The sequence below is a fragment of the Leucopleurus acutus genome (genome assembly GCF_964270905.1).
Source record: "Leucopleurus acutus genome assembly, chromosome: 6".
In the NCBI taxonomy this organism is placed as follows: domain Eukaryota; kingdom Metazoa; phylum Chordata; class Mammalia; order Artiodactyla; family Delphinidae; genus Leucopleurus; species Leucopleurus acutus.
The window spans coordinates 112,252,522-112,268,751 of NC_139149.1; the positions used below are offsets into that span (position 1 = coordinate 112,252,522).

At 47.0% G+C, this 16,230-nt stretch overlaps 1 protein-coding gene across 2 annotated transcripts in view; it reads left to right on the top strand.

Moving 5' to 3' along the window:
- The window catches only part of DGKD (diacylglycerol kinase delta), an 82,649-nt gene that overhangs the window by 29,302 nt on the left and 37,117 nt on the right, over window positions 1-16,230 (top strand). For both annotated transcript variants that reach the window (XM_082841212.1, XM_082841213.1), the window contains exons 3-4: window positions 15,041-15,145; window positions 15,400-15,532. In XM_082841212.1, the coding sequence (XP_082697338.1) occupies window positions 15,041-15,145; window positions 15,400-15,532 (238 nt within the window). The remainder of the gene's footprint in view (window positions 1-15,040; window positions 15,146-15,399; window positions 15,533-16,230) is intronic.

Here is a 16,230-nt window from a genome sequence, read left to right on the forward strand (position 1 = left end):
TCCATGAAGCTCCTTCATTTTTTTCAAAAGTAAAGTTCTATATTTACTGTAGTATTTCCTTATGTACTTTAAAGTTTGTACAGTACTAGTGTTTTTATTAAGATTCTTGTTCTGTTAACGCTTGGCTACAGCATTGCCTAGGTTTTGAGTGGTCTGCTCCAGCTCATCCTTTCCCACGAGGCTTAAAATTTTTATTGTGCACTTTTGTAGAATGTGAGGATTTTCAGCAACTCAAATTTTACATTATAGCAAAAACACCTGTAATGTTTTACCAGTGCTCAGATTGTTCTTTTATTCGGTTTTTTATACAAATAGCCCATTCCTTATAAATAATTAAGCACACATAACCAAAATGAACAATAAACACTCAGTAGTCTTATCACTGAGATCATAGATGCAAACACTGTTGTAGAGCCCTGTGGTTCTCAAACATGGGCGGGACTAAGGAGTGGGGAGGTGAGGTTCGCCCACAGAAGGACATTTGGCAGTTGGAGACGTTGTGGCGTGTGACACCTAGGTGAGGGGGTTGTTGAGGGCATGCTACTGGCGTGTTCAAGGATGCTGTTCAGCATCCTCCAGTGCTGGGGGGGACAGTCCCTGCAACAAAGAATTATTGGGCCCAGAGGGTCAGTAGTGCTGGGGTTCAGAGACCCTGATATAGACATAGATTTAGGCATTTTCCTGTGAATATCAGTACATACACTTCAGTTTTTACAAAAAATCGGACCAATTATGCATACTAATTTGTAGCCTGCTTTTAAAATTTATTATCTTATGAACATCTCTGTACATAAATGTGCACTGTCGTCGCCCTTTTTAAAATTGGCTAAATGGTATCCCACCGTATGAAACATGTCATTATTTATGTATTTCACCACTCCCCAGTTTTTGGAGATCTAGGCTGTTTCTAGCGTTTTGCTATTGGAGGCGTGTTAGATTTTGTTTGTTTGTATTTTGCCTTCTGCTTGCCGTCTCCTGTTTCCCGCCTCTGGGGCACCACCCCCATACCTGGGTGCCCTTCGTGGGCCATGGTACCCCTCCCCCCAGGGGCTCTCTGCCTCTGCCACCCTGCTCAGGGCCGCCTCTCATCTCCAAGGTTTCCCTCACGTTGAACACATTTCAAAGCTAATGAAGCACCGTTGAAATGTTGACTAGATGAGTAACTTGAAATACTGTCATCCCATTTCAGTTGTAGGTATAACTTTTACTTTTTGCTTCATCTTACTTTTTGTTCCTTTTGAAAAATCTGTCTTCTGGTAAGTTACATGTGAGTTTGACCTGTGGCCCAGTTGGCTTTGCTCCCTGCCTGGGCGTCCTGCAGTCCCTGTGGCCAGTGTCCTCAGGAGGGCTGGCAGGTGGGCAGGGAAGAGGGTGCTTGGCTTTGACTGAATGCCTTGGGCCCCCGGGTAGGTCAAGTAGCAGTGGTGGTGGGGACCCCTCTTTGCCCCCAAAGCTGCCCTGTGACTGGAGGTGAGGTGCAGCTTCAGAGAGGAGGGTGTCCCATCAGCAGTCGAGGCCTGGTTCCTCTCTGGAGGGCAGATGCAGGGCGGGGAGCCTGGGTGTCTGGACCAGCATCCTGGGCTGCTTTCCCACAGGGCCCTCCAGGAGCTTGTTTGCGTGGTGGTGTCTATTTTTGTGTTTCGTATGATACCGTGTGAGGAAGTCCCTTGTCTACGCACATCCCAGCTGTCGTGAATAGTTTGTATATCGGGGCTTCCAGGTGGGGATTGTGTATGGCGAACTCAGTGTTTCGGGCAGCATCGGAACGGCAGGACGTGAGTAACAGGAAGTGACAGAAATGACTGAGCGTGCCAGATGCTTATTCTTGGCCACCTTTCCAAGCCCCGTGGACCGGGGAGCTATATTTAGCCGAGTGTTTCCAGGTTCCTAACCCTGTGTGGACACGGCCCCTTTGCTCCTCTTTGGGTCGGTGGCTAAACTGCGCCGTGCTGATGGGCTTCTCTGCGTCTCTGGTCTACTTTGGTGACCCACAGGTTCTTGCCCATCGGCTTTAAAACTTGAGTTTTGTTTTTGCTGGGCCGCTTCAATTCTGATCCATTTTGAGCAGTTGGAAAACGTTCTGAAAGAGGGAAGAGTGGAAGGTAAGAGTTCCAGGTGATGGTGGGTGATGAGGCTGTGGGAAGCTGCGTGGGGAAGAAGTTAAAATTATAAGGATTTAGAATGAAGTAAGTGGAGTGAATTGTAGGTTATTGTAAGTACCTCTAGAGGGCTGATTTATGTCTTCTATTTCTTGGAAGCAGAAGGCTGGGATTTTTAAAGCCGTAGGCTTGGTGGTGTGACTTCACCCACATGCTAGAAATGCTCTTTGGTCACCACCTGGCCGAGTAGAAAGCCTGCAGGTCGGATAAGCTTCTCGGTGATGAATTCCTGTTGTCTGAGCTTTGTCACAGGAGAAGTTTCACCCAGATCCCCAAGTACCACGGAGCCTCAAGTAGTCTGCCCGTAGATGCGGGTGATTTTTGCCCAGTGGCGTCAGATGGCGCTTCAGGCACGTGTTGACCAGATGCCCCCATGGGCTGCTGGGTGTCTCTTGTACCCAGGTGTCTGCTTTGACTGCCGTCTCTCTGTGGGAGCAGCTGGGGAGCCAGCCTTTTGCTCTCATCGTTGCCTCACATGCCCTGAGCTGTGCTGGCCTTCGGACCAGCGCCTTCCTGCTGGAGGACAGCAGGTGACAGCTCCAGGCACGAACAGCAATAACGGCCTCTCTCATTCACCGGGGCCGTGACCCTGAGGTTAAGAAGCTGAGGACTAGAGGGACAAGGCATCTGTCCCAGTGTCCCTCTGATGGCTCAGTCTGTTGTAACTGCTGTGCTGTACTGTCCTCTCTCCACACCTCTCATTCTATCACTGGGCTTACTGAGCTCGCTTGGCCTTTGAGCAGCAGGATGTGTGTCTCTGTGTGCTTTGAGAATCCTCAAAAAGGAATTTTCTGGGGTTTGATGTTAGCTTCTGGTAGCTGCCACCCCAGTGGTTGACCAGGGGGTGTGTTGGGAGAGAAGGTTTTTTTTTGGTCTCTAAAAGCTTTGTTCTGAGCCGTCCAGCCAGCGCGCCTCCCCCTTTCTCCCTTCATAAAGCATCAACTTCATTTTCACACACTCAGCCAGCTCTTTTAGGATTCAGAAATCTACTTTGAGATAAGAAATTTGAGAGGCAAATTAGGAACAGTTGTGTCTGCTATGAAGTGCATGGCAGCCAGCAGAGGTGGGCGGGGAGTGTGACTGCCACGCGAGTGCCCGGAGGGGGGCGTTCTGTGTGGTGAGTGAATGAACGCATGATCGCCAAGTTCAGGCTGCTGGAGATTCCCCGGTTTTACCAGCAGAATCTGTCTGCAGGCTGACATAATTCCCTTCTGTGGGGCTAAGCTATAACCACAAGGCAAACTATAAATTTATACTGTAAACCATAAGTACAGTAAATTGTACGTACTCTGTATGTGTGTGTGTAAATACTATAAACTATAAGTACAAAACATAGTGTATGTCTCTAGCCCTAGCTTGGATATTTTAGCATATTTTTGTGCCAAAACATTTAACATTTTAAAAAATTATTAAATATTTCAGGCATTCAAAAAGTAACATAGTGAACAACTGTGTACACTTCCCAGCCCGAGAAAGAAACATTATGGATGTACTTGGAGTCCTTTATATTCCCTTTCTTATCCCGTTCCCTTCCTGCCCTCCCTCCCCTGAGGTCACCCCCATTCTGAGTTTGCGGTTTATCATTTGTTTGCGTCCTTTTTTATACTTTCTCTGCTCATATATGTAGGTATAAACAATACATAGTATTGTTTAATCAGTTTAAAAACTTCTAATAAATGGTGTCACACTACACATCTCCTGCAGCTTGCTTTTTTCTCACCCAGTATTGCGTTTCTGAATTTTATCCATGTGGATACATTCATCTTTAGTTAAGTGGTTCAAGGTTTAAAATGACAGATTCCTGATTTCTAGAATTAAATCAGAATTTCCAGGGAGTGGGACCATGAGCCTCAGAACTTTTCGCAGGTACAGTGAGTTGAGGCTCACGATGCTCCAGGGTTGTTTTTGTGGCTTACATTGGGGTCCAGTGTATGACGTGTCCCACGTCGACTTGTTTCCCAGATTTCAGCCTTGCAGACAGCGCTGCCGGGAACAGTCTTATACTAGTCTTCCTGGGCACACAGCACGAGTTTCTTTAGAGTGTGCTTCTAAGGGTAGAATTGCCAGGTGTGCACGTCTTTAGCTTGATGAGATATTGTCAAATTGCTCTGCAAAACTTTAAATTTTTTAAGCGACCCGCCAACAGTGGTAACTTGTGAGTGATGTTATTTCCTTTTATAATGTAGCCAGGCTGATGGCAAGGTGATGAAGTCTCATGAATGAGATAAAATCTTGGCCATGCCCAGCATCTGGATAGACACCCCAAGCCCAGCACGTCCAGAATTGCACTGCTGCCCCCCACCCCCCACCCCGGCTCCCAGCTGCCGAGCCGGCTCAGAGCCTTCCCCTCCCAGGGTGGCGGCCTCTCCCCCGCTGCTCCAGGGGTCTTTGTGGCTCCTGTCTGTACATTCTGTCAGGAAACCGCTTGTCTTCAGGAGGCGTCAGAGTCCCGCTCTCCCCTCCCCTTCATCTCTTGATGGGATTGCTGAGCACGCTCCCACAAGGTTTCCCGACTTCTGCCCTACCTGCTACGCCCAGTTTTCAATAATGCAACCAGAATGATGCTTTTTAAACCCAAGTCAGATGTCAGCCTTCTGCTCAAAAGCTCCACGGCCCCCATTTCACTGGGGCTAAAAGCCAGAGCTCTTACAGGTGCCCCCGGGGCACTCTGGGCCCTGTCGCTTCTCCAGGCTGCCCGGCCTCTCTCCCCAGCGACCTCTCTCCCCGGCTCACTCGCTCCAGCCACTGGCCGCGCTCCTGCTTCAGGCTCTTCTCTTCCACACCCTTCCAGTCTTTTCCAGTGAGGCCTACCTCAGTCTCCTGACCTCCTTCTTCTGGTCTCTCTCCTCTCCCCATAGACTTTATCACCAGTACTACTCTCTGTGCTATATAATTTACTTCTTTATTATAGTATTTATTTCCTGTCTGAATTTGAATGTAAGCTCCAGGGGAACAGGGATCTTGTTTGTTTGTTGGAACGGAAGAGTGACTGAATTTATTTCTGAGAAGAAAGGAAGAATTTGGAACCTCCAGATGAGGGTTGAGCATGGGAGAGGAGGTGAGGTTGAGGCCTCCGGGGGTGGTGGGCAGTTGGTGGGAGGACTTGTTTTGGTGTGTGCGTGGGCCTGTCCGGTGGGCAGTGGGATCTGTGGGTCTGGAGCGGCGGGGCAGCTTGTCTTGAGGGTGTTTCTGGTTGCTCCCGGAGAGTACCTGCTGTCTGCGGGCGTTGGGGCCGGCCCACCCCAGAAGTACAGAGCTGTTTGCAGGCAGGACTGAGGTTCACAGCTGACGTAAGGTGTGGCTTCACTGATTTCTCAAGCACTGTTGTGTACAGAAGCGAGTCCTGCCATTTCCGGTGCTCTGTCTTGTGCAGGTGTGACTACCAGCCCAAGTGTCACAGCCGGAAAACAGCGAGCACTGTGACCCTCATGTCACGTGGGGAGGACCCAATTTCGTTTTCTTTGAGATTATGTACCCAGGGTGTGTCCGCATAATATTTCCTTGGCAAATCAGATGTGAATTGCATGAGTTTGTGCCACCTACAAATAAAGGACTTTAGCAAGGTAAGATTATACTTTTAATCAGTGCTGAGTGAGACCACACGTGCCCCTGTTCTTAAGAAATACAGCATTGTTCTGAATGCTTAACATTTAATTTAAACATATTAGTTATTAGAAAACGTTGATTGTGGTTACTTATTTTTAATTAAACCTTTTAGTTCGAGATCATTGTAGATTCACATGGAATTGAAATAATACAGAGATCCTTTGTGTCCTTTACCCAGTTCCGTCCGTTGGTAACATCTTGCAAAACTAAAGTAAAATATCACAGCCAGGAAGTTGATATTGGTACTGTTAAGATCCAGGTTTCCACCTCCACAAGGATCCCCTGGTTGTCCTTTTATAGCCACACCCACTCCCGTTCTTATCCCCTGGCAACCATCAATCTGTTCTGTATATCTGTAATTTTGTTATCTCAAGAATGTTCTGTAAATGGGATCAGGTAGTATGTAACCTTTCGGGATTGGCTTTTTCACCCAGCAGAGCTCTTTGGAGATCCCTGCAGGTTACTGTGTGTATGATAGTTTCTTTTTATACAGAGTGGTGTTTCATGGAATGGGTGTGCCACTGTGAGTTTAATCATTTACCACTGAAGGACATCTGGGTTGTTTCCAGGTTTTGGTGCTTATCAATAAAGCTGCTATAAACGTTCATGGACAGGTTTTTTGTGTGAACATAGGTCTTCATTTCTTGGGAGAAATGCCCAAGAGTTGTAATCCCAGGGTTGTCTTGTAGTTTCATGTTTGGTTTTTAAAGAAACTGCCGAACTGTTTTTCAGAGCGGCTGTACATTCCCCCCAGTATGCGCCAGTTTCTGGACATCTTCATTTGGTGGTGTCACTTTTTTCTTTCAGCCATTCTCGTAGGTGTATAGTCATATTGTGATTTTAATCAGCATTTCCTGAATGGCTGTTGATGTTGAATTTGCCTCTGTATACCCTCTGACACTGTGGGGATGTGGCTGGCAGGGGTGAAAGTCCCTACCTGGTGTTCTCTGGGCAACACGTGGCCGATGCTGGAGCCTTATTGCTGCCTTCGTGGTGGGCGTGGGGGCCACAGTTGTTTCCGTTTGCCTGGAGTAGAGTGGTTATTGGCTGCTCTCCCACTGTTGATTCTGCCTCGTTAGGCTCCCCTTTCCTGGAGCCATGGCCGGAGGGGGCAGGCTTTTGGTGAGCTTTTAAATTCTTTCTGTACTCCTTGGTGTTTCTGGCTGGGCTTCTTCAGCTCCATGTTTAGGATGTCAGGGGCAAACAGAGACCCGAGAGAACTCAGTGCCTTGTCATTCCTCAGGCCCTCTTCTCTCCACCCTTCAGAGCCTTTGCATATTTTTTTATATCTAAGTCCAGGGTTTTAGCTGTACTTAGCCAGAGGAATAAGGAAAAGTATGTCTAACCGTCTTCCCGGAATCAGAAGTCTGCTGGTTACTCTTATTATTTTTGGATCTGTGAAATCTGATGACCCAAGGCTGCATGTCTGCCCTGCCTGCTTGCCCTGCTTGTTGTGGCCTTTGGCCCATCCCAGGCTCAGGGCCTCACATTTATTACTGCTAAGGTGGTTTGGCTTGGCCTGTAGTCCCAGCGTGACAAAGTTTGCAAGAGCTCCATCTTTTTGTCATTTAAGGTCTCACTTACAAATGAGAGGCACATCCAAATCCGTGGTGAGGAATTGCTGGACGGGACTTTGCTGGTGAATCATGGATCGCCCTTGTCATCGTCCCCCAGATCGTATTTCTCCACCCTCTATTTTGAACTCTTGGGAAACCTGGTTGGAGTGGGAGGGGCAGCGGTCAGGTGACTCAGTGAGATGTCCGTGTCATCCTTGCACTGATCCTCCAGGCCAGTATTCCTGTCAAAAAGGAAATGCAACGCACCAGACGTTGCCTGCTCCGAGTGAGCCTAGGAGAGCTCTTGGCGACTGCCGGTTCCTTCCCTGCATTCAGCCCCTCCATTCCTGGCATCGCTCACATGGCAGTCTGGCCTGGAATCCAGGTGGGGACCCGCTGCCCAGGGTCCTGGCCCCCTGCTTCATTACTTGTGGGACTTGGGGCAAGTCACTCAGCAGGCCTCAGTTTCCTCTCCTGATAACCTCCTCCATCACGTGGTGGGGAAGCTGGGACAAGCAGACACCTGTCAACACCTAGCAGATTTCCCAGCATTGCCAAGCGCCCAGCCAAGGGGAGCTGCTGCTGACATCCTCTTGGTTGCTTCCCTGTCCTGTCCGCTCCTGTGTGTGTAACTCAAGCGTCCACCTTCTCCATTGAGACATCATATCTGTGTGTTTCCAGCATGTCTCCTTTTTCTCCTTGATTTCTCAAAGATCACTGCCCTGGGTTTAGTAACCTCCCCGGCTAATTCTTCCCAGGACATTGGAAGATATTTGTCTGACTTGGGTGTCTTAGATTCATTTAGAGTATCTAGCATTTTCTCATATTTCCCGGAAGATCATTTCTATGAAAGGATGGGAACAAAAATTAATAAGGAAAAAATATAGAACTTAAAAAGTTCTTTTTTTTTTGTTTTTAGCATATATTATAAACTTAAGGCTTTATTTTTAAAATAATTATAATGAATACATGCACAAGGTAAAGAGCTCAAAAGGATGAAAGGTATAAAGTAAGTTTCCCAGCCCCTCAGAAGCCCCCTCCCAGAGGTGACTAAGTTACTTTTTCCTGTACACCCAGACTATTCCTGCAGTTTGTTTTGAGCATTTAACAATGTATCTTAGAGGCTGATCCCTGTAAGGGCATGAAGAGTAAGTAGCTTCAGTCTGTTTAAGGCTGTGTAGGCTGCCGATATATGAAGGTGCCATGGTTTATGTCGCCAGCATCCTACCAGTCATACCTTGATCAGTATTTCAGTTGTTCCTTTTGTCTTTACAGTGAACTTTCATGAATTACCTCGTATACACTCCATGTCAGTGCTCCTGAAGGCATATTTGTAGAAGCACTATTGCTATGACAAAGATGTATATTTTAAAGTTTGCTAGATTTCACCAGATGTTCCCTGTAGGAGTTTATTTATTTACACCTCGATGTATGAGACTCGACAGAGCAGGTTATCAAACTTGTGTAGGTAAAAAATAGGTATCTTGTAATTTTAAGTTGCATTTATCTTATGAGTAAGGCTGACCACTTTTCCTGTGTTTAAGATCTGTCCACTATTTTAATATAGCTCTGCCAGTCTCTCATGTTCATGTATACACTTCTGTCTTCTTTTGCCTCTCTTGTGCATTTAGTTTTCTAAACAGACTTTATCCAAGGGTCTGGGTAGCTATGCCGTTTGTCTTTTTTTTTTTTTTTTTTTTTTTGGTGCGGGGTGCTGTGTTGGGTCTTCGTTGCCACGCGCAGCTTCCTCCAGCTGCGGCGGGCGGGGGCTGCTCTTCGTCGCAGTGCGCGGGCTTCGCATCGCGGTGGCTTCTCTTGTTGTGGAGCGTGGGCTCTAGGCGCACGGGCTTCAGTAGCAGCACGCAGGCTCAGTAGTTGTGGCACGTGGGCCCTAAAGTGCGCGGGCTTCAGTAGTAGCGACACCTGGGCTCAGTGGTTGCGGTGCGCGGGTTCTAGGGTGCGTGGGCTTCAGTAGTTGTGACTCACGGCCTCAGTAGTTGTGGTGCACGGCCTCAGTAGTTGTGGCTCGTGGACTCTAGAGCGCAGGCTCAGTAGTTGTGGCGCACGGGCTTAGTCGCTCCGCGGCATGTGGGATCTGCCCGGCCCAGGGCTTGAACCCGTGTCCCCTGCATTGGCAGGCGGATTCTTAGCCACTGCGCCACCAGGGAAGTGCCTGCCATTTTTCTTTTGATTCAGTTACATGGTTAGTTTTATTCCGAGTTCTATATTCTTTTACTGAAGTATAGCACACATATGGAAAAGTGTATTGATTATAGCATCTACAGGTTGATGAATGTTCTGAATCAAGGAACAGAACGTTAGCAGCCTCCAGTAGCTCTCTTTTGTACCCTTCTCCCCAAAAGCAACTCCTGGAAGTAGCTAGCTTCTAACCCTATAGATTAGTTTTACTTTTTTTTTTTTTGCTGTACGCAGGCCTCTCACTGTTGTGGCCTCTCCCGTTGCGGAGCACAGGCTCCGGATGCGCAGGCTCAGCGGCCATGGCTCATGGGCCCAGCCGCTCTGCAGCATGTGGGATCTTCCCGGACTGGGACACGAACCCCGTGTCCCCTGCATCGGCAGGCGGACTCTCAACCACTGCGCCACCAGGGAAGCCCTACTTTTTTTTTTTTTAACTTTGTACGTGCATAATGAACTTATATGAATAGTATATATATATTTTTGTGTCTGGCTTCTTTCAGCATTGTAAAACTCATCACATTATTACATGTAGCAATAGGTGGTTCATTCTCATTGCTCTGCAGTATTCCATTGTACTAATACATTATAGGTTATTTATCCACTTCACCCATGCAGGGCATTTGGGTTATGTCTAGTACGGGCCTCTTAAGAGTAGTGATGCCATGAAGTCCTTGTCTGTGTCTCGACGAGGAGATATGTTTGTATTTCTGTTGGGCCGATGGGTGGAATTGCTGAGCCATAGGGTGACTGTACCAACTTGCATCCCCACCAGAACCGCATGAGAGTTCTGGTTGCTCTGCATCATCGCCAGCACTCCATACTGTCTTTTGACACTGAGCGCTTTTTTTAGCTCAGCCACCATGAAAGGTGTACCACATGGGGGGTTTTAATTTCTGCTTCCCAGATGACTAATCAAGTTGGGCACCTTTTCGTGTCCCTTATTGGTGACTTGTGAAATAACTGTTGTGAGATAACTGTTGAAGTCTTTTGTCCGTTTTCCTGTTAGTTGGTCTGCTTCTCTTCTTACTGACTTTTAAGTTTTTCTACCTCAGGAGGATTCCAGCAAGTGTCTAAGAATTCAGATCTGTTTATTGTGCTTCTGGCCTCCTCAGAGGATTATGTGAGAAATACTTCCACTGTTTTCTCTGCTCTTCCTCTGGGATACCCTTTCTGTTTCATTCATGTTCTGACTTCAGGGTGTGTGGTGTGCTTTCACTCTTGAGTTTGTGGGTTTCCACGTGGCTGGCTGTCTTCTCGCCCCATCGTATTCCTCTGCTCCGTCTCTTAATACCACGTCTGCTTATTCCAGTCATGGACCTAGCCCGCTGAATCTCTGTGCTGTCGCTGATTTGTTCTAAGTTCACGTTATTACCCTACTTTTAATTTGCATTTACCTTCTAAGTTCATTGAGTTGTGTGAACTGTTTCTTACCATACAAATTTGCTTGAAAAATTTAGAGTATCTTTTAGTCTCTAAAGTCTTTTCTGTGTGAAGGCTAGGATTTGGAGATAGTTCTAGCTTTTTCGCACCATTCCTTGGTTTCTAGGAGTTACAGTATTGGCTGCAGCCCAAACAAAGGGGCACTCTTATTATTCCTTAGGGCATCTCCCCTGAATCCTGCCTTCTTCCTGCCTCGGACTCATCCAACACCTGCTTCTCTCCTGGGTCCTGTCCTGCCCGCTGTGTCTCCAAAACCAAGGGGTTCATTCAGTAGGAAGTCCTATCCAAGGCTTCTCTCTCAGAAACAGCCTCCCCTCTCCCTTCCTCCTGAGGAGACCCTCCCAGCCTCATCTCTCCCATGAAGCTTCCCCAGGGCTGGAGGACTCTTGAGGAGCTTGCAGGCGACCAAAGGGAGGCGGAGCCTCCAAGGGAATGGAGTGATGAGCCGTCTTGTGGGCAACTAAGAAATACGGCTTCTGTCTCAAGGTGGCAGGGCGTGGTCGGAGAGAAGCAGAGGTTGGTTTTTATTTGATGGGCGTCCTCTGTGATGATTCTCATGATCGGGAGGTGGACTCTTGGCACCAGAATGGTCTCAGGGAGATTTGCCCACATGAAAAGCCATCTTTTAGTTCCATCAAAGAGAAAATACCCTAAGGTCAGGACCTAGAGCCTGAAGTAGCACCAAGAGTAATGGTGGTGGGGTGTTTACATACGAGGCGCTGTTCTCAGCACCTTACGTGGTCCCTGCCCCACACTTCCCAGCACCGCTAGGATGTGACAGCACCATTAATAGTGCCAGTTTTCAGGTGAGCAAGTGGAGGCACAGGCAGCTGCTCCAAGTTACACATCTCACCGGGCTTCAGACCAGGGGTGTGTTGGGCCCCCTGCTGGGTCCTGTGCACATTTGGCCCCGTTCAGTCCCGTGACAACCCTGGCAGGTGACTTCTAACACCTCTCCTTTTCCAGAAGGGAAACGTTTCCCAAACAGTCAGTGGCCAGGTGGGATTCTGTCTGAGGTATCTTCAAACAGGCGCAAGAGTTTAAACAAAGAAGGCTGAAAACCAGGTTCTTGGACATTCATCTGTTGGTCAAGACCTAAAATAGGATGGGCATAAAAAATCTCATTGTTCTCTTCTGTAGATATCATAGTAACTCCTAATAAATCCCTGAGTTATGCAAAATAAATGTACTATCTTTCTGTAACTGTATTTATTATGCTCATAAAAATGTTCAAGTATGAAAACTCACCCTGGAGTGAATTATAAAGAAGTGTTTGCTGAGATCTTATAGACTTACAGATGCTGATGAAAATTCCTTATCACACCGACCCCAGGCCATTGGCGGTTGCCAGGCTGCCACGGCCTTCCCTGACCACCTGGTCCAGAGCACCCACCAGCCCCCTTGCACATAACCCGCTTCCTGTCAGTGTCTGAAATTGTTTTGTGGTTTGTCTGTCTCTCCTCAGTGCAAGTTCTGTGTGAGTATGAACCTTGCCTGTCATGGCCTTAGGAGCCCATGTCCAGAGCAGACACTTGGCCTGCGTCTGCTGGGAGGGTGGGGTACAGCCGCCTGCCGTGCTCTCCAGGAGTGAAAGAGCAGCTCCCACCACCTGACCCCAGGAGGGCGCGGCTGCTCCAGGCCTCTGTGTTCTGTCTTTCTGTCTCCCTGCACCCTCTCCTAGGCTTACCTCTTTTACACCCAGCCTGGTCCCTACGTGGAATTATCGTGGTTACCCCGGTCGTGGAAGAAGGAACAGCACCGTGCATTTGTGACCCAGTTCTATTTACCCCCTTCTGTGATTAAGCTTTGTAGGTAGTTTATGGAAATCACGGAAGAGATAATCTATAAAATACTATTTCTAAATTTTCTGAGCCAGAAACATGATCATCTAATAACTTAAGTTGGGTATTCCTAAATTGGATCTTTCTATATAAATTAAAGCTCTAAAATGGGCAAACATCTAAAAGTTAAATAACATATTTTATAGGTGAATCCATGAGGAAGCAGACATTTTCCTAACACTGCTGGTGGGAATGCGAAATGGTACAAACCCACTGGAGGGAAATTTGGCAATAGCAGCAAAATTACGTATGCATTTATTCTTTGTCAGGGCAGTTCTACTTCTAGGAATTTATTCCAGAAATACCCCAGTAAAAAAATGAAAAGATCCACGTAAAGGCTGTTCATTGTGCTGCTGTTTGAAATAGCAAAGGATTTTCAGTAACATAGACCTTCCGTGAACAGGGACTGGTTGAACAGACTCTGGTGCTTCTATGCAGTGGAGCACCGGGCAGCTGTTGGAAGAATAAGGAATCACGGTCTTTTGCTAAGGAGTGATGGCCAGGATGTGTGCAGCTGACCCTTGAACAGCGCAGAGGTCAGGGACCCTGACCCTCTGCGCAGTTGGAAATCCAGGTATAATTTATAATCGGCCCTCCTTTGCCGCGGTTCTTCCCTAGCCATGGTTCACATCTGTGGATTTAGCCAACCATGTGTCATGGAATATTTGCTGTTGGAAAAAACCTGCGTGTAAGTGGACCCTTGTAGTTCAAACCTGTGCTGTTCAAGGGCCAACTGTGATTAAATTAAAAAAGCAGAGAGTGGACAGAAGGGTCTGTGGTATGCTACTGTTTTGAAAAGAGAGAATATGAATATATACATGTATTTGCATGTATCTTACAAATGGGAGGATAAACCATACTTGTATTTATTTAGTTTACAAGCTGCCTTTCGGGAAGGGAGGGAACTAGGATGAGGGACACATAAAATCAATGCCTTATTTTGTCAGTTTGACTTTGGGACCATGTAGCTATTTTACAGCATTATAAAAATAATTAGGTAAAAGGTTTTGACTTAAAAAAATTTTGATAGACATTGTCAAATTTTTCTCTAAAAGGTTTATACTCTGTTTCCCTCCTATGAGTACTTGAAGAGAACTCTCTTCTCTCACACCTTTTCCAACACTGGATTATTGTCTCTAAGAACTGTGCCAATCTGATAGGTGAAAAATAGTTTGCTGTTTTCATTTGTGCTCCCCAGTGATGAGAGTGATTAAGCATCTTTTCATTCCTTTATTAGCCATTTTGTATTTCTTTTGTGAAATGCAAGTTCATAGCCTTTTTTTCTATTGATTTATAAAATCTCTATATGTTGTAGGTATAATTTTCATTTGTTGATTATTACCAGGTTCATGACCTCATTTCTAGTTAAATTGTTCAGGCCTGACTGTAGTAGCTGGTTGTTGTTCTGTTGTCATACAGTAAAAGGTTTTTTTAAAAGAACATTTATGTATGATAGGCTTGAAATGCACAGGAAATTCCTACAGTAACTGTGGATCAGACTTCCCTAAACTGTTCAAGTGCTAGGTGTCAGCTTGTGAGCTCTTTGGTGCAATGGAAACTGTGTTTTCTTTTCCTTTAAAAAAAATTGCTGGTACTTTCCTGGTGGTGCAGTGGTTAAGAATCTGCCTGCCAATGCAGGGGACACGGGTTCGAGCCCTGGTCCGGGAAGATCCCACGTGCTGCAGAGCAACTAAGCCCATGCGCCCCAACTACTGAGCCTGCTCTCTAGAGCCCGCGAGCCACAACTACTGAGCCCATGCGCCACAACTACTGAAGCCCGTGCGCCTTGAACCCGTGCTCCACAACAAAGAGAAGCCACCGCAATGAGAAGCCCGTGCACTGCAAGGAAGAGTAGCCCCTACTTGCTGCAACTAGAGAAAGCCCACATGCAGCAGTGAAGAGCCAACGCAGCAATAAATAAATAAACGAATAAATAAAATTGCCTATGGCTGATTACCGTGTCTCAGTAGTAGATAGTTGGTAAATGTCCACTTGAGTTGATTTTGGTGAATCTGTAATCTAAATTTGATTGTCTTTTTGGTTTGAGATTGTTCTTGCCTTTTAATGACCCATGATAACCATCTTTATGTTCTGTTCAATTGAATACCTGAATGAAACAGTACTTTTTCATGAAAAAAGAAAGTATATAGTGAAGGTAGGTTTTTAAAAAGTTTTCATAGTTGCTAGCATTTGTCTTCTGCTCATGGACATGTTGCATGTTTCTTGTTTCTTTCTCTAGGTCATCACTCCATGTAGGAAACTCATCCTATGTGCAGATAACAGAAAAGAGATGGAAGACTGGATCGCAGCGCTGAAGACGGTCCAGAGCAGGGAGCACTTTGAGGTTAGGGGAGGAAGCCCTCCCTTTTTGTCGCCCTCCCCCTTGTATTCTGCCATATGAATGTCCCCCATGCTGGGCCGTTACGGTCTGGAGCTCACTTTTTCAGCGTGCTCCTTGCAAACTTAAGGCTTGTTGCTCATCTTTGGGCCATCGGGCAGTGACCCTGTCTGATTTCTTATTGAATCTCGTCCAAGTTACTGTGTTTAGGGAGGTCAGAGGGTTGCCTCATCTTTGCCATCTTTGTTCTTTGTTTGCAGCCTACCCAGTACAGCATGGACCACTTCTCAGGGATGCACAACTGGTACGCCTGCTCCCACGCGAGGCCCACCTACTGCAATGTGTGCCGAGAGGCTCTGTCTGGGGTCACGTCCCACGGACTGTCCTGTGAAGGTACGAACGATGAGTTTCCCGCTGGGAAGAGTGGCCTGAGGTTTGACATGACAAAGCCTTAGGAATCCAAGCACAGTCCCCTCAGGTCAGTCAGGAGTAGAGTGGCTTGTATGACTCCACCCTTGTTTACTGTGCCTGCTCAGGAGTCTTTGATAAATTATTATTTGTAGTAACGGAACAAAGTAAAAAGAAGGGAATTGGTAGTAATGAGACACAAAGAGGAAACCTAGAGGACACAGGGAAAAAGGAGTTAAAGTCTCTCTCAGCCCCTCTCTGGGTAAATGGTCCTCCAGATCTAGAGGATAGAGCCCTGGGCTTGGGCAGGAGCAGAGAGAGGTGGACCGTGGCCCCGGGCCCAGTTCCCACCTGCCGCCTGATGTCGTACAGCCTGTGAGCTTAAGAATGGTTTTTACAATTTTAAAAGGTTGAAAAATATCAAAAGAAGGCAACTGTTTTGTGACGCAGAAAATCCCGTGAAACTTAAATTTCAGTGTCCGTATGTGAAGTGTGGCCACGGCGGCCCTTGTGCTACGGGGACAGAGCCGAATGGTTGGCCCGCGGAGCCTGAGCTGCTTTGTCTCCGGCCCTTCACAGAAAGCCTGCCGCCCCCTGGCCAGGCTGGATGCCTGGTCTCCCTGTGAGCAGTCTCTGCACGCATCCTGGTGGTTTCGTTTATGAGTAAACTAACCATATATGTT